At 47.0% G+C, this 20,666-nt stretch overlaps 1 protein-coding gene across 10 annotated transcripts in view; it reads right to left on the reverse strand.

Moving 5' to 3' along the window:
• LOC142777415 (uncharacterized) overlaps positions 1 to 20,666 on the reverse strand; it is a 498,660-nt gene that overhangs the window by 392,318 nt on the left and 85,676 nt on the right. For all 10 annotated transcript variants that reach the window (XM_075881769.1, XM_075881776.1, XM_075881775.1 and 7 more), the window contains 3 exons: positions 17,922 to 18,049; positions 5,176 to 5,361; positions 4,144 to 4,219 (listed from right to left, as the gene is read on the reverse strand). In XM_075881769.1, the coding sequence (XP_075737884.1) occupies positions 4,144 to 4,219; positions 5,176 to 5,361; positions 17,922 to 18,049 (390 nt within the window). The remainder of the gene's footprint in view (positions 1 to 4,143; positions 4,220 to 5,175; positions 5,362 to 17,921; positions 18,050 to 20,666) is intronic.

Here is a 20,666-nt window from a genome sequence, read left to right on the forward strand (position 1 = left end):
GATCCTTAGGCGATGGCTGCGCCCTCACGCTCGGTGTTGTGTCCATTGTCTCTTGCGAGGCGCTGGACACGCGCTCTTGTAACCGCTGCATTTGTTTTGAGGGCCTCGCCTCAAAACACGAGACCTTCGCGGCCCCCAGCCCGTAGGTTGGTGGGTCTTTCTTGGATTGCGGAGCAGCACTGGCTGCAACCGCCGAGGGGGCGGATGGCGTCACCGCTGGCTCACTACGCGTGTGCCAGACAGGCGCCGAGGGCCGTCGTGGCACTGCCCCCTGACGCGCCACTTCGGAAAAGCTGGTTTCCGATAGGTAGGACACCTGCCTTCGAGCCTCCCTAAATGAAATGTTTTGTTTTACTTTATTGCGACAATTTCCTTTTCTTTTCTCCAGCATGGGCATGACTTTGAGTATGCCGCATGCTACCCATTACAGTTCGCACAGTGAAGAGAGTTTTCACAGGCATCAGACATGTGTTCTTCAGCACTGCATTTCGCGCGAGTTAGGCAGCCTCGGCAGTTCTGTACTGTGGCCGAACCGGCGGAATTTGAAACATCAGAGAGGGTTTAGCATATATGGCCCTACTCGAAGCCTGATGTATACCCAGCCTCGATGGAGTCGGGCAGTACATTCGAATTGAAAGTAAGTATTAGGTGCTTAGTCTTGACTTCTTTGCCATCACGCCTTATTCTAATTCGTTTCACGTTGATGACATTCTGTTCGCTGAAACCCTCCAGGAGTTAAGCCTCCGTCATCCCTAACAGCTCATCATCTGAAACAACGCCACGGGTGGTGTTCATGGTTTGGTGTGGGGTTACCATTATTTGGTATCTCCAAATTTCACTAAATTAGGCAGTCTCTAATATTGTTTGTCGTCGCGCAGCTCCAACAGGATCTCACCACTTGCCCTTTTTGATGCTTTATATTCTGGGCCAAAGATTTCAGTCAAAGACTTCAAAACTAGAAAAGGCGAAAGTGTTCGCACTGGTTTGCCGGGTGTGTCAGCGCAGATAACGCGGAATCGTGGAAAAGATACTCTCTGGTGACCAAAAAACTGGAAGACTTCATCGGTGCACCCTCTTTTTGAGGGCGATCAGGGAGTGGGGGTAAGGAACTAGCCATATTTATATGTCTAATTTTTGGCAGCGGCACCAGCCACCCAACATAGAGTCCTACAAGTGTACGCTGCAGGGTCTGTAAGCACAGGCCCTGCAGACGCCTGCTGTACGCCACCACTATAACCGAATATGGTGTATCTAAGGCAGGATAGCCACACAGGGTTAACCCTGCCGCCAGGACACACGGAAGTCAATGAAGGAGAGTAGATGACAGGACAGATTTAAAGTAAGAGAAAAGACGAAGATGTGAGGTGGAGACAGGAAAAGGCGACTGCCTATTTCCACTGGGCGGGTCAATTCGAGGGTGCCGTCTACGTGAAGCCGGGGCCAAAGCGGTGTGTTGCCGCCGCTGGGGGCATTGAAGGTACAATCAACCAGCATTGGCGGAACACCCAGGATCTTTTTTCTCCGGACACGGCAAAGCCACGCACGGCTAGGTGTGGGAGGTTGTCGAAACTCCCTCCCCCCGTTAGCTCGGGTCCGTGGTGTCGCTACACACCAAATGTTTGCTTGCGCAGACGCCCCTGCGGGGGTGTGCGCTTTCTTGAGCGCTTGTTTGTAACACTGGCCCCCTCATCAGGATTAATATTTGATGATATTCAAAACAACACAAATGATCGTGAAGAAAGGGCTACATCACAAAAGTCCCACATACAGAGTCACTGACTGAGTTCATCGCTCATGGTGCTTAACAGTCACAATAGAACAATTGATACACAATATAACACAATAGATGATTCAATACAATTTCACATTGCAATTAAATTTCACAACATATGAAATATATCAACAGGTAGTTGAGTACAACCTTTATTACACATTTTAAGCAATTCAAACATACAAGGGTCTGCTTATACAACACTTCTACAGTTTTATCAATCACATCACGTCACTGCTACTGACAGTTAGGCTCACCCGACATGCACGACACAGGATAACAACACAACACATTGATTCCGTGACTGTGGTTCCACGAAGCGTCACAATATGTCGACACAATTTTTTGCATCCCTTATAGTTTACAGGGATGCTTTGCAAACGAAAAAGCTCTAATGTTTTAGCCAGAGGAATTATTACATCTTATTTATATCAAATACAGTGTAAATGCAGTTAACATCACCTTTTAGCGGCATGCTCATGTGTAAAGGTATGGCATCGACACTTTATAGTCTGTCTGATTCTCCGTTACAAACTGTTTCAGAGTATAAGTGCTTGGGCGTATTCCTTACATAATCCATGTGTTGGCACAGGCACGTCGATTACGTTACTGCAAAGTCATTTAAGGTGTTGGGATTCTTGCGGCGTAACTCAAAGCTGCTTCCTCAGCAGGCCCACGATCTTCTCTACAAGAGCTACGTCAGACCACTATTAGAGTATGGGTGCACAGTGTGGGATCCTCCCACAAATGCCGATTGCGACAAGCTTGAACGAGTTCAGAACATAGCTGCAAGATACGTTATCGGTGGCTATGAGAGAAACCTTAACATTACTGCTACAAAGTAAACATTAAAATGGGAGCTTCTAGAAAAAAAGATGACAATTTTGCGCTTGAAGCTTTTTCACAATATATATCATGGCCACATTGGAATAGACAGTAATCAGTATATTCTTCAGCCCCATCACGTATCAAGACGAACCGATCATGAGCTCAAGGTTAGAGAATATAGCTGCTGGACTAATTTTTATAAAGGCACTTTTTTCCCCAAAACTATTTCTGAATGGAATCGTCATCCTGCTGACAAGGTCAGCATAATAGAATAGATAACGAAGCTTTTGTGTCCGCTCTTTGACATCTCATTCTGTCTACAGCTGCTGTCGAATTTTAAGCAGTGTTTAGTTCGTATCACATCGTTTTTGTATTTTTTATGTATGTACAGTATAAATTTCATTTTTGTTTTCTCTCTTCGTCTGGGTTAGCTGATCTTTATATAATTCATGTGTACTGACAACAATGTATGCCGCTATTTCTCCTTAGTTTTTCACTACCAATGTTCTCGAAATGTATGATTTATAATTTCTCTGTGTAACTCCCCCCCTCTGTAATGCCTAAATGGCGCTGTGGGTACGAGTTTAAATAAATAAATAAATAAATAAATAAATAAAGGTATATGTTTACGTTCGCACTCGTATGTTTGCGTATGGTGAGCGTATCTTCTTTTTAAAATTTGCGTTCCGGTAATGCGGTAAACTGAATTCGGTATTCTGGTAAAATAGCAATGTTTAAAAGCACACGTAGAAGCTAGAAGTTCATGGTGTCCTCGTAACGAATGGTTTCACTCACTTTATTTTCATGTCCTTAAGTTTCGAAAACACTGTATTCGCATCTATTCAGCACCGTTTTGGAGAGACGCACTCAAATAATCGATGTTGTAGGCTTAGCCAGTGGGAATAGGCACTTCGCCAGTCTCGGAAGACATACCAAGCGCGTTTTTTTAATCATCGATAGGTGGCGCCATTTTTTCAGGCACCAGCAGGAGGAGATCTTATTTGGCTTGACGCTACGTTCTTGCGAACATATAGGCCGTGTTAAAGAAAATCTGCACTACGACTTAGACCTCGGTGTATTGCAGAGTCATGCACAATTTCCGTGAAAAGAACAAAATTCTTATGCTGCGAAAGCTAATCGCTAGCAGCGCTCGTCGCTTGCTGATGACAGGGCGCGGAATGAAACATCTAGATGTGCTCACCTTCCTGATTGGCCGAGAAGGACTACAGTTTCTACAGTGCTGCACGGAACTACTGAAACAGAGTATTAAAAGGGGAAAGTGAAGTCCGCCCCATACCATGACACTGATTACCGGTGTTTGCCTGTGCTAGAGCCATGCGTGGATCCATCACACGCGCTTACTGGTGTACGATGCGCCATATGGGAGGACACTCTCGATTTCCCCAACACATCAAAATATATGTGAGCGCAAAAACGTCGCTCTCATGATTTAACTAGTATTAAATTCAACATGAAAATTAAAAGGTTGCATAGACCTTAGCCAAGCGAAGAGAATGTTAGCGAAATTGATTAAAAAGTCCTACCTGGTCGTCCATAACCTTGAGGGATTTGTCTCTTTTCTCCAGCTCATCAGACAGAGCTCTCGCCTCTTTGCAGTACCTGCACGAGAAAAAGAATCCAAATGTGAACAGTTTCGCAAGTCTCTAATTTTGCTGCTCCCACCTCAATCTGCACCATGCTCAATAACATGTTTACCAGTTGCAACGGGGCAACAATGTCGGGCAAATGACGAAAAATACCTATAGTAATGACATAAATATGACCCGACACATCAGCCAGATAGCCGTCGTTCATTCGCCTTCTCGTTATATAAAGAATTACCCACTCCCAGAAAACTTTCCGATGGCGCCAGTGAAAGGTGCATGTAAATTATTTGTTCAGCCTATGCACTGCAGCAGCTCGAATCTGCATTAGTGTACATATCATACGAGCTCCACAAAAAAATTATTCTTTAATATGCTTATGCTAGAAAAAGACGTCTGTAAAGAAAAGTCAAAGTGGACGATTGGGCCAGTTGGTGATACATGATGCAAGTGTACTACGGTGTAGATCCCTGCTGATGATCGCTGTCTGAAAAGCTGCTAGTGAGGCAGGGCCGAGTGTGGCCAGCACGATGTGGCTGCAGCTGCAGAACAAGACAGAGCCGATTGCATTTGTGTTTGTTATAATGGAATCCAACAAGTGTGACAGTGAACGTTTTTCGGTTGTTTGTCATGCCAGAAAACGTAAACGCCACCGTATTTATCGAACCGCAGCTGGCACAGCCTCCAAAACCCGCGAGAAAGCCTACCAGTAGCATAGGGCTTCCACGACATCTGCACTCTCGTATTCGTTCCGCTTCCCGTTGCTGCTGCACTTACTGAAACGTTTCTGGCACTCAGACGGCACCACCATGAACCCATTGAGGCAGTGCAGGGTGAATCGAATTGCCCTTTAGAATAAGCACTTTGATCCACGACTTTTATGCACACATGAGCGTCCCACCGTTGCAGTAATTTGACGTGTGGCCTAATTAAGGAGTCTCGAAACAGTAGTCAAAATATCCGGAATGTTACCTGTCCAGTTGCTGTTCGCTGTGCGCCAGCTCAAGCAGGAGCGCGTCCACCCGCGAGGCGTGCAACGAAGCGTCGTTGGCCAGTTGGAGCCTGCGGCTGCTGTGCAACTTCTCCTCGTAGAATGAACGCAGTTGTGCCAGATCACCCTCGAAATTGACGCGCATGCGTCGGTTTTCCTCGGCGAGCCTGCATCACATCAGTGACAGAGCCTTGCATTCACGCCGCTTTACAGCGATAGGTCGAAGCAGAGCTGCCGCCTTCTAACAGCAATCGACAATTTTTTAGTAGATGAGCGCCACCACAGGACGTGCCAGCTCTCATAGGAAAAGCCTTAAAAAAAGTGAGGGACACTTAAGCTTCCCTTTCAAGAGTTGAATACGATAGCGGAATTCGGCTTCTATAGTGCGCCCTTCAACCGTTAAGCGCATACTTATTAATATGTTTTGTCACACACACACACACACACACACACACACACACACACACACACACACACACACACACACACACACACGCACGCACGCACGCACGCACGCACGCACGCACGCACGCACACACACACACACACACACACACACACACACACACACACACACACACACACACACACACACACACACACACACACACACACAAACACACACACACACACACACACACACACACACGCACGCACGCACGCACGCACGCACGCACGCACGCACGCACGCACACACACACACACACACACACACACACACACACACACACACACACACACACACACACACACACACACACACACGAACGCACGCACGCACACAGTATACAGATAGTACCAGCGCGCGCGAATGGTACATACAGGTTTTTTTCTAAAGCAAGAGTCGAATCGCCTCCAAGATAAAACCATAAAGAGTTTGACAACTCCTCACAGATGGAGGCACAATATCTTGCGCTTGCTGTTTGCTTGATCAACGCCTCTGTAAAGGCAGGTTATGTTTTCCGCTAGATGGACATAGTTGTCCATTTTTAGAGCTGTTTGAAAGTTTCTGTGTGTTTTTAGCGATGATGGCTGCACTATCCCGGGCTTTTTCGATGTATGGTAATAAGGGCTGCAGCGCGAGCACGAAGGTGCTAGAAGAAACAGACGAAAGGTTCGTCTGTTTCTTCTAGCACCTTCGTGCTCGCGCTGCAGCCCTTATTACCATGAATTCAAACCAACTAGCCCAAATAGCCTTTCTGTTTCGATGTAGTTTGATGGCCGTCGAAATGCGCCTACAAATTGCCGCATGGGCTCGTTTTCGTGGTGACACCTGTCGAATAAAATGCGTTAAGGATACTCCTTTCACTACGTGGCATTTATGTAGTGTTTTTTCCCGAAGCAGCTGCAAGTAACACCATAGCACTGTGGTAGGACGCCTGCTTGCCATGCCAATGGCCTGTGTTCGACCCTTAATGAAACCGAAAATGCTCTATTTTATTTGCTTCTTTCTAAATTTTTCGCTCACGGATAATTTTTCGTTCACAACCAACAGTGCCGATGCCGACGGCGTAAAATATGCGACACGAGCTCTCTAACGCTGTCGCGTTAGAATGTGTGCGCCACAGTAGCCTCCACAATTGCGAGTGCCTCAAGTTTTCCACTTGCGCCACGCCAGGGCATCTTGAATACAGTGAATTTGGCTTGGTGCAACACATTACCCCGCCGTGTTTGTCTAGTGGCTAAGGTGCTCGGCTGCTGAACCGCACTCTGCGGGATCAAATCCCGGCTGCGGCAGCTGCATTTCCGAAGGAGGCGGAAATACTCTAGGCCCGTGTGCTCAGATTTATGCGCACGTTAAAAAACCCAGGTAGTCGAAATTTTCGAAGCCCTCCAACATATGTTTATGAAAGACACCATAGTGGTGTGAGTAGACACAGCACTATGGTATCTCTCATAATCATATGGTTGGTTTGGAGCGTTGAAGCCCACATATCAATCAAGGTGAAGCATATTACTATATGAATAAAGGGACCCTAAAGACAACTATTATGTGGACATTGATTGTTTAAATGGTGGTCCAGAAACCTCGCAGTGTTGCTTTTGGGTCGTTTAAGTGGTGATTTTGAAATAAAATCACGTTTTAGTGGTCCGTAATGGGTCGGTGCACTTAAAATTATCCGCCTCAAGAAGCGGACCGTCTGAAGTCCCTGTTGCTGTGCACAATGATGCTCGTATTTACTCCGCGGCCACCAACACTAGTAGCAGCAGAACGAAAGAAGCGAAGTCACAGCAGCAACAGTGGCCATTGATATTTTTTTTTCAATTGGCTCCGAGATGACAGGGATGTTTTTGTTCAACTGGGCCCCGGTAAATGGCACGTCTTGTCCAGTTTAACCACGCGAATATTGAATTTTCTAATCACTTGCGCCATGCTCCATAGTCATATAGTTTCATACAATAATGCCTAGCGAGGAATCTGGCGCTGCGATTCTGTACTTCTACAGAATTATGGGAAGTGCAGGCTTCGGATTAGATAGGGTAAGCTAGCAAACTGTCTACGGACTTTTTATGCAGTTTCAGTTCCGTTTTTCGCGCAGCATGGGTAGCCGGTTGCAGTGAAAAAAAAAAAAGCTCAAGCAGTGCAACTTTGTTGTTCGAAGAGGCTGACGACCACTAGATCTCCTGGTTTGCTGCGACGTTGGAACTTTACTAGTCGTCTTTGATAGTTTAAACGAAGCATTATTTACTCGCCGCTGCGCATAGATGTAGCGTCTTATGCCAGTGCACGATATTGCCTCGAGTTCTTTTTTAAAGGCGATAGTCTTTATTGGGATACTTCAACGCAAAAAATTGAGTATGTCTGTCTTTCCATCTATACCTTTGTCTGTTTGTCATAACCATCTCTGAAACTGCCCCAAATGATGCCTCAAACGGCCAACCCCATCTGCAGAGCCAACTAATATTGCTCAAGTTTCAGTGTTTATACTGATGCGATTGTCAATTAAAAAAGAATTATTGTGCAAATCTGATGCACCATAACAACACGTTTATATTCTGTACGTGCGTTTTTATACTAGAGAAGGCATGCGTAAGTAATTCTAAGGACCATATCGCTTATCACGCTGTGCTCACAATGCAATGCTATGCTTTTGAGGCAAGTGTTTTCAACGCTTTGCTAAGACGACACGGAGTTGGCACGTGCCCGCCGCTTTGCGTTCTACACTTTATCGCCTCCGAGACAGACGCGCAAGCTTTCCTTCGTTTTTGAAAATAACTACTAGATATCGCTCGTGTCTAAGAAGCCTCAATGCGCTCGTTTGCCTTCGCCGCACGGATCGAGATACTCTAACGCCGCACCTCCAGAATACTATTCACCAATTTTCTCGCACAGAACATCAATTAAATGTTGCGTTCTCTCTTTCCAGACCCAAGACTCAAGTCTTTTGATGAAAGTTTCAATGAAACATGCAGATACGTGGCCAATTTTTTTCATGAGCGCGTCTTGCCTAAACTTGTTTTAAACCGACTGCAAATGGATGACCAAGCTAATAGACGCACCATGACGCTCCACTGACTCGACTATGCAACAAAAGCAGCGGTGCGTTGGGGGCAGGCCACTGGGACCACTAGGACATACGCACCTAGCGTCGCAGAAAGCAAAATGACAAGTGTTTCTCACTTATGAAATATCACTAATTTTCTACCCCCGTTCTTTTTTCGAGCACATAAGTCTGTACGTGATCAATATAAAGTAGTTGTTAGCTTGCCCATCACTCGGGGTCTTCGCCCCACCGCGGTGGCTAAACTACTCGGCTGGTGACACGCAGGCCTGTAGCGGGAGTGAAACTCGGTTGCGGTGGCTGCATTTTTATTAGAGGCCAAAATAGTGTAGCCCGTTTGCTCATGATTTGGGTGCACATTAAAAACCCCTGGTGGTTAAAAGTAACGGCGCTTCCCATAATCATAGTGTGCTTTTTGGACGTTAAACCCCATACGTCAATCATCAATTAACTCTGTGTCGTCTCTGCTTTTTTTAGGGGCAAGCCTCCTAAAGCCGAGGGTCTGTCTTTCCTAGCTCGTGTTAACCGCCTAGTTCGATTACTCACTCAGCAGGTGCAGACGTACGGATGGACTGATGGATGGACGGATTGACAGACACACAGGCAGACGGACAGACAGACAGACAGACAGAACATGGACCGATGGAATGACAGACTTTGAGACAGGCAGACGGACGGACGGACGGACGGACGGACGGACGGAAGACTCATGGTTTGCCAATACACCCTCCGAATCTTCACCCTATTTATCACCATTCACACCGTGGATATGCTGTGATTGTTTTCCTTGCGCTGCAATGCAACACAAGCATGGAGACCTACCAATTAGTCCCCAATTCCGCCTTATAAGGACACACACTTTCTATTTTTATGAAAATAAACATGCGAGCGCGGGGCCAGCGTGCACCAGCGGCTAGCTGCAGCACGTTCGAATAGGGATGAGAGCAAGCACAGCCTGTCTTCGCGTAGTCTGTCATCATCATAAGCCTGACAACGCCCAAATGAATGCAAATGCCTCTCTCATGATCCGCCAATCAGCCGCGTCTTGAGCTTTTTGCGGCCAAGTTATGCCTGCGAACTTTTTATTCTCTTCAACCAACCTATTATATTGTGACGGGGGTGAGGGAATGAATGAAATAAATATATTTACAAAATATACAGGGAGAGTCAGAGGCAGCTGCAGCCAAGATGGAAGAACAGCAGAAACAACAACACGAGCACGGTCGCTTTCATCGTCTTCGTCGTCTATGATGCTCTTTCGTTGCCGATGTCGTGTAACATATAACCCCCCACTGTTGGCAGCGCCGTCTTGGCGCCTAAAGGAGAGTAGGGTCATATGCGGATATGTACGGTTTGGGGCGGGTCACGTGGACGACGTCAGTAGCGGTTGCGGACGACGATGACTGACTGTCCAACGAAGCAATCTCGTATGTGACATCGGTAAGCCTGCGTAAAACCTTGTATGGCCCCGAGTAGCAAGACAGGAGCTTCGAAGAGAGGCCAACGTGGCGGCATGGTGTCCAGAGGAGGACCAATAAACCCGGAGAGTAGGAAACTACTCTGTGATGGCTATCGTAGCGGGCCTTCTGAGAGCGCTGCGAGCCAAGAAGACGTTCCCGTGCGATTTGGCGGGCCACTTGAGCCCGAGCAGTGGCATCCCGGGCGTACTCTGTAACCGTTTGCGTAGTTGATAGGAGAAGAGCCTCGAAGGGTAACGCTGGATGGCGGCCTAACAATAAATAGAAGGGGGAGAAGCCAGCAGTGTCATGGCGTGACGAATTGTACGCGAATGTCACATAGGGCAAAGTACTATCCGAATTAAGGTGATCTTTGGAAACGTACATGGAGAGCATTGTTGTCAATGTTCGATTTAGGTGCTCGGTAAGACCATTTGTTTGTGGGTGATAGGCCATAGTGAGCTTGTGACGCGTCGAACACGAGCGAAGGATGTCACTTACTACTTTCGAAAGAAATGAGCTACCACGATCAGTCAGCAGCTGTCGAGGAGCGCCATAGGAAAGAATTACGTCATGAAGCAAGAAGTCCGCGACGTCAGTGGCACAGTTTGTCGGTAGCGCTCGTGTGATAGCGTATCTTGTGGCGAAATCAGTGGCTACGGCTATCCACTTGTTTTCAGTGAGAAAAGTAGGAAATGGTCCAACGAGATCAAGACTGACGCGGTAGAAGGGAACGGTGGGTATGTCTATTGGTTGGAGCGGACCAGCTGGTGGCAAGGTGGAATGTTTGGAGCGCTGGCAGGACTCACATGCAGCAACGTATCGGCGCACAGAACGGTAAAGGCCTGGCCAGAAGAATCTATGCCGCACGCGATCGTATGCGCCCGTGACCCCGAGATGTCCCGCGGTTGGGGCGTCGTGAAGCTGTTCAAGTATAGCGAAATGGAGTGTCGCAGGAACTACGAGTAGTAGCTCTGGTCCTTCGGCGTTGGTGTTGCGTCGGTAAGAATGCCATCGTGTAGAACGAACAAGTGTAGCGACGGGTCTACGTGGGGCAAGTGCATACTTTGCATGATAGACCGCAAGTGGACATCGCTGAGCTGTTCCTTGCGTATGTCGGCGAAAGCCGACATGGCGAAGACGCAAGGGTCAGAATCATTTGCTGAAAGGTCAGGTGGGTCCACGGGGTGACGGGATAGATAGTCGGCATCCTGGTGCATCAGGCCAGATTTGTAAGACACGTCGAAGCTGTATTGTTGTCGTTTCAAGGCCCAACAGCCAACTCATCCTGTTGGATCTTTAAGGGACGACAGCCAGCACAAGGCATGGTGATCTGTAATTACCGAAAAGGTGCGGCCAAACAAGTATGATCGAAAATTTCCGACTGCCCAGACTAGTGCGAGGCACTCACGCTCTGTAACGGAAAACTTGCTCTCCGAAGGAGAAAGGAGGCGACTGGTATAAGCAATGACGCGATCTTGTCTTCGTTGCCGCTGGGTGAGAACAGCACCAATTCCATGTCCGCTGGCATCAGTACGAACTTCAGTATGGGCTGACGGGTCGAAATGGGCCAAGATGGGTGGGGAAGCAAGTAATGTTGTAAGGGTGCTGAAGGCAGTTGCTTATTCAGTACCCCAATAAAAAGGCATGTCCTTCTTCAGTAGCTCCGTAAGTGGTCGGGCAATGTCAGCAAAATTCTTCACGAAACGTTGAAAGTAAGAACAAAGGCCGATAAAACTCCGAACATTTTTTGCGGAACGTGGTATGGGAAAATCTTTGACAACTCGAATTTTGTCAGGATCAGGTTGCACGCCTCGAGCACTCACAAGGTGGCCGAGCACAGTGATTTCCTGACGGCCAAAGCGACATTTGGAAAAGTTGAGCTGAAGTCCTGCTTTCCGGAAAACCCCAAGAACAGCCGTTAGGCTAAGGCGGCTTTCGAATGTAGGTGAAAATACGATGACGTCATCGAGATAGCACAGACACGTGGGCCATTTGTATCCATGCAGGAGAGAGTCCATCATTATTTCAAATGTAGCTGGCGCATTACACGATCCGAATGGCATAACCTTGAACTAGAAAAGTCCATCCGGTGTGATGAATGTGGTTTTCTCACGGTCTGGATGATCGACAGAAATCTGCCAGTATCCTGATCGCAAGTCGATAGATGAAAAGTAGGCAGACGCATGTAGGCAGTCGAGAGCATCGTCAATCCGCGGCAGTGGATACACGTCCTTACGTGTTACTTTGTTTAAGTGACGGTAGTCTACGCAGAAGCGCCAGCTGCCATCCTTCTTCTTGACTAGCACGATCGGCGATGCCCGTGGACTGCAGGAAGCTTCAATGACGTCTTTTGTGAGCATTTCTTCAACTTCGTGCTGGATAACTTGTCGCTCAGCATTAGACACGCGATAAGAACGTTGTCGGATGGAGCTGGCGTCTCCAGTGTTATTTTTATGAGTTACAAAGGATGTCTGACGCAAAGGGCGGTCATCAAAATCAATGATGTCGTAGTAGGATTTCAGCAGGTGCCGGATGTCAGCTGTCTGCGCTGGAAGAAGGTCCGAAGTAATCATCTTATCGATGGTGGCATCCGCTGCGCTTTTAGAGGATGAAAACGAAGCAGAGGACGAAGAAGATTCGGCAACGAACGCCGAAATGGCAGCATCTATAGAAAAAACTTTTGCTAAAGTCATACCATCTGGGATAACTTGAGCGCGCCAGCTGAAGTTTAGGATCGGAAGAGATGCTGTATTTCCCGGGACTGTCAAAAGTGTGTGAGGCACGGCAACATTTTTAGCCAGCAGAACGTCAGGAATAGGTGTCAACATGTAGTCACCATCGGGAACAGGAGGGACAGATCTCAGGTTCACGTAGGTAACGGCTTGAGGTGCTAGGCGAACGTGATCTGCAGAACACAGACGGGGTTGAGCTGGTGTTGGGTCGTCATGGTAACACGGTGAATCAAGTTGAAGCATGCCGGTTCCACAATCACTAAGGGTAGAGTGGGCGGATAAAAAGTCCATGCCATGGATAAGTTCATGGGAACATTTCTCGAGCACAGCAAATAGCACTGTCCTGGAGCGATCAGCCACACTTATACGTGCGGAACACATTCCAAGCACGGGAAACGTGCCGCCGTGGGCGACCTGGATGAGTGGCACTGTGGGTGGCGTTAAAACTTTCCTAAAGTGGCAACGAAGTTCTGAATTCATCACTGATATGTGAGCCCCTGTGTACACCAGGGCCACAACGAGTGTGTCATCTACTTCAGCGTCAATAAGATTGGGTCGAGTCGGCAGCATGGTCAGAGGATTTGGCGGGCAAGTGGTCGATGCAGCATCACCTCCGGGAGCTGCATCATCTAGTTTTCCAGTGGCAAGTGGTTAGTCGGCGACGTTGGTCGGCGAAATTGGGGCGAGCGAGACGACGGGTGACGGGAGAGTGGTGAACGGGACTGGTGAACATGCGGAGATGGAGAGCGACGACGATATGGCGGCATAGAAGGCACGTCTTCATTGGTGACCTGAGGTGACTCCTGGTAAGTTTGAAAGCGTCCATGATCCCTCTCTGGCCGATGGGGGTACCCATAGGATGCCTGGTGCCAATACCACCGAGTGTTACAATAACGGGCCACGTGTCCGATACGGTGGCAGTTTAAACAAATCGGGCAATCGTCAGCTGTCCTCCACTCGGCTGGATTGCGAGGGCGCGCTGGAAGGTTTTGGCTTTAGGCATACGAAACATGGGGTCGACGACGGTTGATCGGCTGAGAGGGAGCTTTAGTGCACTCGGAGGCCAGTCCAGCATTGGAAAGCTCTTGTCGCACAATGGCATGTACCAGTGGCACCATCTGAGGGCTATAGTCACAGGCACGGGAGCACGTGGATGCAGGAGACAGAGCTTCAAGTTCACGTCTGATGATCTTCGTCACGTGCTCTGCAGTTAACGGCGTCTGTAGCGCAGGCCTGTCTTCGCACGACCACGTTGCCGCTGTGTTTGGTAGTCGAGTGAAATTATGGGCGACACGTCGACTTTTTGCGGCCTCAAAACGCTGGCACTCCTTGATGATGGCATCGACCGTGTTGCAGTCCTTGCATATGAGAAGGTTGAATGCATCATCTGCAATGCCTTTCAGTATGTGAGCTACTTTTTCGGTTTCTTCCATACCGTTGTCCGCTTTTCGGCAAAGGGCAAGCACGTCCTGTATGTAAGTCACGTAGGACTCTGATGACGTTTGCGCACGAGATGCCAACTCCTTCTTGACCGCTGCCTTTCTACCCCCAGACTTGCCGAAAAGGGCACGCATGTTTTCTTTGCACGCATCCCAGCTTCCAATTTCTTCTTCGTGGTTCTAGAACCACACTTTTGCTGTTCTTTTTAAGTAGAACAGGATATTGGCTAACATAAGAGTTTCATCCCAGCGGTAATTATTACTTGTACGTTCGTACAACGGCAACCATTCTTCAATGTCGACATCATCCGTGCCACAGAACGTGCCAGGATCTTTTAGCTGCGGAAGGACCACAGTTGTTGTAGTCGCCTCGGCGGAAGCCGGTCCCTGGTTCACCATGGTGAAAAAATCCAAGCGTCGGCCACTGCCGAGCTCCGTTATATCATGTTGTACCCCGCACCACCACCAAATGTTACGGGGGTGAGAGAATGAATGAAATAAATATAGTTACAAAATATACAGGGAGAGTCAGAGGCAGCTGCAGCCAAGATGGAAGAACAGCAGCAACAACAACACGAGCACGGTCGCTTTCATCGTCTTCGTCATCTATGATGCTCTTTCGTTGCCGATGTCGTGTAACAATATTATCTATCTGTCAGGAAGTTGAATGAGTTACCCTCAGTGACTTGCAATTATCCTCCCTACGTGCTACGTGCCCGGCTCATGTCTATTTCTTCTTCTTGATTCCAACTTTGATATCCTTAGCCCCGGTTCGTTCTCTGACCAACTCTGCTGTCTCCTTGTCTCTTAAGGTTCATCTATCATTTTCATTTTAATCACTCGCGTTGTCGTTCTCAATTTAAGGTGAACTCTCTTGGTAATCCTCCAGGTTTCTGTTCCGTAGCTATAGGAACCGGCAAGATTCAGCTGTTATATATCTTCCTTTTGAAGGTTATTGGTACATTACCATTCATCATTTGAGAATGCTTGATGAATGTGATGCCATTCTTATTATTGTAGTTATTTCAATCTCAATGTACGGCTCCGTGGTTACAACCTGTCCTAAGTAGACATATTCCTTTATAACTTCCATCGTCTCTCCACGTATCACAAAGTGTTGTCTTCGGCCAAGACTCTGCCGCAATACATTAGCTATGTGCATATTAATTTTCAGATCTACTTTTTTGCTTTCCACGTCCATGCAGTTCAGTAATCAAGAGCTGTAACTCGTCTCCTGAGTCGCTCATCAAGACAATGTCTTCGGTGAATCTGAGGTTACTAAGATAATTTCCATTAACTCTTATTCCTAACTCTTTCCAATATAGGAGCCTGACAAACCTCCAGTAAATACGCGGTCAATAGCATTGGAGAGACTGTGTCTTTCTGGCTTATAAACCCTTCTTTATTTGGATTTTGACGCTTTCTTTGTAGAGAACCATGGTGGCTGTGAATACGCTGTAGATTTCTTCCAGTATGTCTATGTAGAGTTCATCGATGCCCTGATTCCATATTGCCTTCATCACTGCCGATATCTCAACTGAGTCAAAGGCCTTCTCTTAATCTCTGAAGGCTATGTATAGGGGTTGGCTGTATTCCACGCATAATCTGTCACCTCATTTATTGAACGAATGTGGTCTATTGTAAAGTAGTATGTACGAATTCCCGCTAGGTCCTTTGGTTGACTGAACTCTATTGTTGCCCTAATTCTTTTAGCAATTGATATTTTCGTAAAATGTTTGTAGAGGATGGACAGTATGGTAATCGGTCTGTAATTTTACAACTCCTTGACGTCTTCTTTGTTAAAGATTAGGACAATTTCGGCGTTCTTCCGAAATTTTCGTGCCCTTCCCGTCAAAACACACTTCGTATATAAGGCGGTCAGTTTTTCGAACACGATGTCTCCGCCATTTTTCAGCATGTTCATTGTTACCTAATCCACACCAGCAGAGTCCGTCGAAACAACCGTAAGGTGGTTCGTCAGTTTCGTGTAGTACATAAATACGAGGGGCAGTGATACCATTTAGTGATTCTCAAGCTTTTCGCTGGCCTCCTTGAAGGGCTCGAAAATTTTGACGACGCCGTCAACATGGTGGTATAGACGTCTCCCAACAGATTTACCCTTGAATCCAGGAGGTTCTCTATCGCACCTTACTGAGTTCGTAGCACTTCCTCCTAGTGAACTCCGAACCCCACCAACTCTGCACTTGTCACTTCAGTTTACCACACAATGCCTTAGACCACGCAATGCATAACGTTCGAATGTGCTCGAAGCTCCGACTTAGACCACTTAATGAGCGGGCCTGAGTCCGGTTCATCCCGTAGCCTCAAGTGCGGTCCTGGCCCAAGCCCGTGGCATCAAGCCCGGCCCGGCGCAGACCCACATTTTCAAGCCTGAGGCCATCCCGGACTCGCATGGAAATGCTTCGTACTGCCCAGCCCGCGCGTCGGCCCGGGTCCGTGCAGTGCTCGATAGCCGACATATTTCAGAAAATCATGTCCATCGCTGAAGTGGCCGTCCTCACACCTTACGCCGACGTTTGGGCAGTGTCGACAGATAGAATTTTAAAGAATTTAGCTGCTAGCCGTAATTTGGATAACAATCTAGTATAGAAATCATTGTGTCGCCTACAAACGACACCTTCTTTTTTGGCGAAAATGCTCTTCTGATAAATGCACCCTGCCTTGCAGCTGCATACCTGGAGCCTTTACGAAAACTACAGAAGCGCTCACTAAGAATGATAACGCATTCAAGCCACGATCATCCCAGCGCACCCCTGTTTAGTAAATTACAAATCTTACCAATGGACAGTTTGCGTCAACAGAGAACAGCCATCGCCATTATTAACATCATAAGGCATAACCGTCCTGTTCATTCGTCCATTCTCTGCTTCTCATCCCGCCTTACGAGGAATACTACTGCCGGTAATTTTAATCTTCCTCCCACGAAAAACGTCTATGGAGAACGTCGTCTGCAGTTCGTCGGTACCAAAATCTGGCATGGATTGCCCCAGGATATAAAATCGGCTGTTAACTTTCCTCTGAAAATAAAAAAAAACACTTTCTTGCAATCCTTAATGTGTCTCTGTAACCCCCTTATAGTAACAAAATCTTTCAATTCTTGTATATAAGTATTAGTACGTCCAGTGAAAGTTTACTGCGTTGTTGTTATTACTCATCGCCTTTCTTTTGCTTGTATATAAACATTACATGTTTCTGTTATCTTACCTAACTTCTAGTATCTGAATCTATATGTCTGTACAATGCCTAACGTTCTTTACTACATCCGCAATGTTTAGCACCTTGTATCCTGGTTCAATGCCTTGTTCTATTGTTTTGCTACATGTGCTATTGTTGCCTTGTGCTATCGTTTGGATACTGTGCCATCTTGTATCGCATCATTGGACCCTATTCTAGCTTTTGGCTATGGGTCCGAACAGTTTTTTGATCTATGATGTTGGAATTAAAAATAAAGTGAAAAAAAGCTGATCTAAAGTGCTACAGCTCTCCACGAGTGTCTTGAGTTCTACTGCTGATCCCACAATGCCTTTTTTTATATCCAAACTCATCCCTAATTGGTCTTAGTATGTACTTACTTGTCACAGTGATCCCGTAGGAAGTCGTTCTTTCTCAGGATACAGTCGTTCTCGACTTGACCATGAACGATTACGCTGCTCGTCATTCCAGGCGGATCTGGGTTCGCCGGCAAGCCCTCCATGGCAAGCTACATGTAACAATTGTGGAGCAATTACATTCAAAAGCTATGATAAAATTATGACAACGACTATAAGCAACTGCAGAAAACGCTCCATGTGCTGGCAACGCTGGTCGAAAAACAAAACAAAGAGGTCTGCACTTAACAGAGTCTACGCGGCACTTTCGCTTGGCGCTGTGCCAAGTTCCTTGATTGTAGCGTTGGATAGTGTTGCTTCATTGAAGGTGAAAGGCCCCAGACCGCCCCATTCTTATTGGAATACAGGATTTCACTGGCGAAACAGCGGATATAGTGGCGCTGTGCGCAGGAACATGGAGCCTCTTCAGCGAACTACGGCAGATTTGCTTCAAGTTGAAGAACCTGTCTAGCGAGTCCGCGGTTTAAGAACGCAACTGCGCTTATGAAGCGAGCCTCTTCGAAAGGTGCTAGCACTTTTGCGCTGCGTTGCTACACTGGTACAGGCAAGGCCTTAACAGTTTTCGAGGTAACTACACTGCGACTTGTGCTGCGGATTGCATGTAACCTATTCAGTTCCATTGTCCCTTCAAAAGCCAAATGAAGCATGTTGTGCACTGGGTAATAACACATAGCTATCTTGAGATAAGGCAAATCATAGTTTCGATTGTAATGGGAGTGCTCCTTTTTTTTAGTTCGCGATTATGTTATGAAGTTTCTAATGAATAAAGCTATCTACTTCCGAACACTCGCGTGGTCATGTTGGCAGTAGTTGGTAGTCAAAGCAGATATACGCACACACATTACACGTGCTACAGATGCACGAACATGATATTGTCACGGGGCCGTGACGTCGGCGAAGGGGAAGAGAGCAGATCAAAGATCAAACTGTTTATTTGGCCGAAATTGTGGCTGGCGAACGGGAAGTCAGATTATAGATATACACAATGACACTGATAGCGGGAAACAGTGCATCGGTGGTTGATAAACTAAGAAATGCCGAAGCACATCTGCTCTTATGAATATATATATATGCGGTCGAACGTTTTGTGTTATTCCCATTGGCCACAGAGGTTCCAGGATATTTTGTTGTGTTCGCGTAGTGAGCGTTTTCTGAACAAAATGATCTACTACAGTCCTGCTGCTTCTCGAACATCGCAGGCATGCATTTGCGCTGGGAATTACAGTGTAACGGGGTGAAAGCAAAACGTGGGGAAGGAATGTGGCAATGTGTATAAGCATCAACACACATACACGCACGTTACGCACGCACGGGCATCGCACACGCGTTTGTGGGTGCGTATGTACTCACACGTGAAATTAAAACTGTTCGGGAGGAAGTATTAAGCAGCTTAATGTGAGAATGGGTAGCACTACGACTTGCACAGGAAACAAGCGCATTAGAAAAACACAGTCACTCACGTAACGCAACAAATTTCTTAAAATGCTTAGGAGCCTGCAGATTCACGACTTATAAGAATGCACACACGCAAAATAATGGTGCACTCACTGAGGATAATTAAGTCGTCGCGAGGGAATTGATTACAACAAACCACCGTGTGCATCACCTTATTTCTAATGCGTAAGTTTCTGACTTGCGTCGCTCTCCGTCGCATGTCATCTGCACCCTTCAGAAAGTGATTGAACAATATATGTTGCCATCTTTCTACTGCGAGGCACTTAACGCATTGCGGCACACTTCAATTGTCTTTAGACATAACTTTTTTTCTTTGTCGGGCTTGTGCATGCAGCATGGCGATAATAAAGGAACTATGCGGCTGATTCTCAGCGCACGCAACATGGTAACATATCTCCTTTCAAGGTTGGCCCTGTTAGCACCGTTTCCACGCAGGGCCGCTAAGTGGTGAGCGCCTAGTTGGAGCCGCGAATAGTGGAGGACTCTGGAAATTTCAACCATCTGATGTTCTTTAATGCTCCCGGCAACACTTTTGGAGCACGGTCAGGGAACACTGCCGATCACTATAATCGATGCTTCCGAGTACACGCGTGTCAATTATTATAGCGCAGCATCTGTCCTATAATTAACAGCAAATTCTCAGAATACAAAACATCGTTTTCTCTTCTCTCGACAAACGATGGTAGTGGCTCGGAACTCCTACGTCCAAGGCCTAGCATCAGCCATTCGGTCATTGCAGGATGGCGTCCTCGCTCGTTACTGGGGCACACGGGTGTGAGCACAATTAAAAGTCACGCATTCGGAGGGGAAAAGGCGAAAAAGAGTGATGAAGCTCACCAGCTGCGCGTGTTCAATTTTCTTCCCCGTGTCATCCCTCCCAACTCAGCTTCCGATGCTTTCGTTGGGACAAGAGAAGAGAGAGAAAATGATTGCAGCGTTCGACAAATATTTGTAACTCCACTCCTAGTGGATACGGCTTCTGAAAATGTTGGCGGCGGTGAACTCGTCCGAAAATAATCTCCTTTAGTGAATCCATTCTATGGCTGCTTGGAAAAGTATTGCAGGGACCTTTTAATGTGCCCCTAAATTTAGGTACATGCCCTGGTCTCTAGCATTTTTCCCTACGTCAAACACGCAACGATCACGGCCGGGATGCGATACCGAGACCTTCGCGTCAGCATCAACTGCGACAGAGCCGTCACGGACAGACGTTGGACCATATAAAATGAATTCGTATTTCGCAAGCTATAACCA

The sequence above is a fragment of the Rhipicephalus microplus genome, chromosome X (assembly GCF_043290135.1).
Source record: "Rhipicephalus microplus isolate Deutch F79 chromosome X, USDA_Rmic, whole genome shotgun sequence".
Taxonomy (NCBI): Eukaryota; Metazoa; Arthropoda; class Arachnida; order Ixodida; family Ixodidae; genus Rhipicephalus; species Rhipicephalus microplus.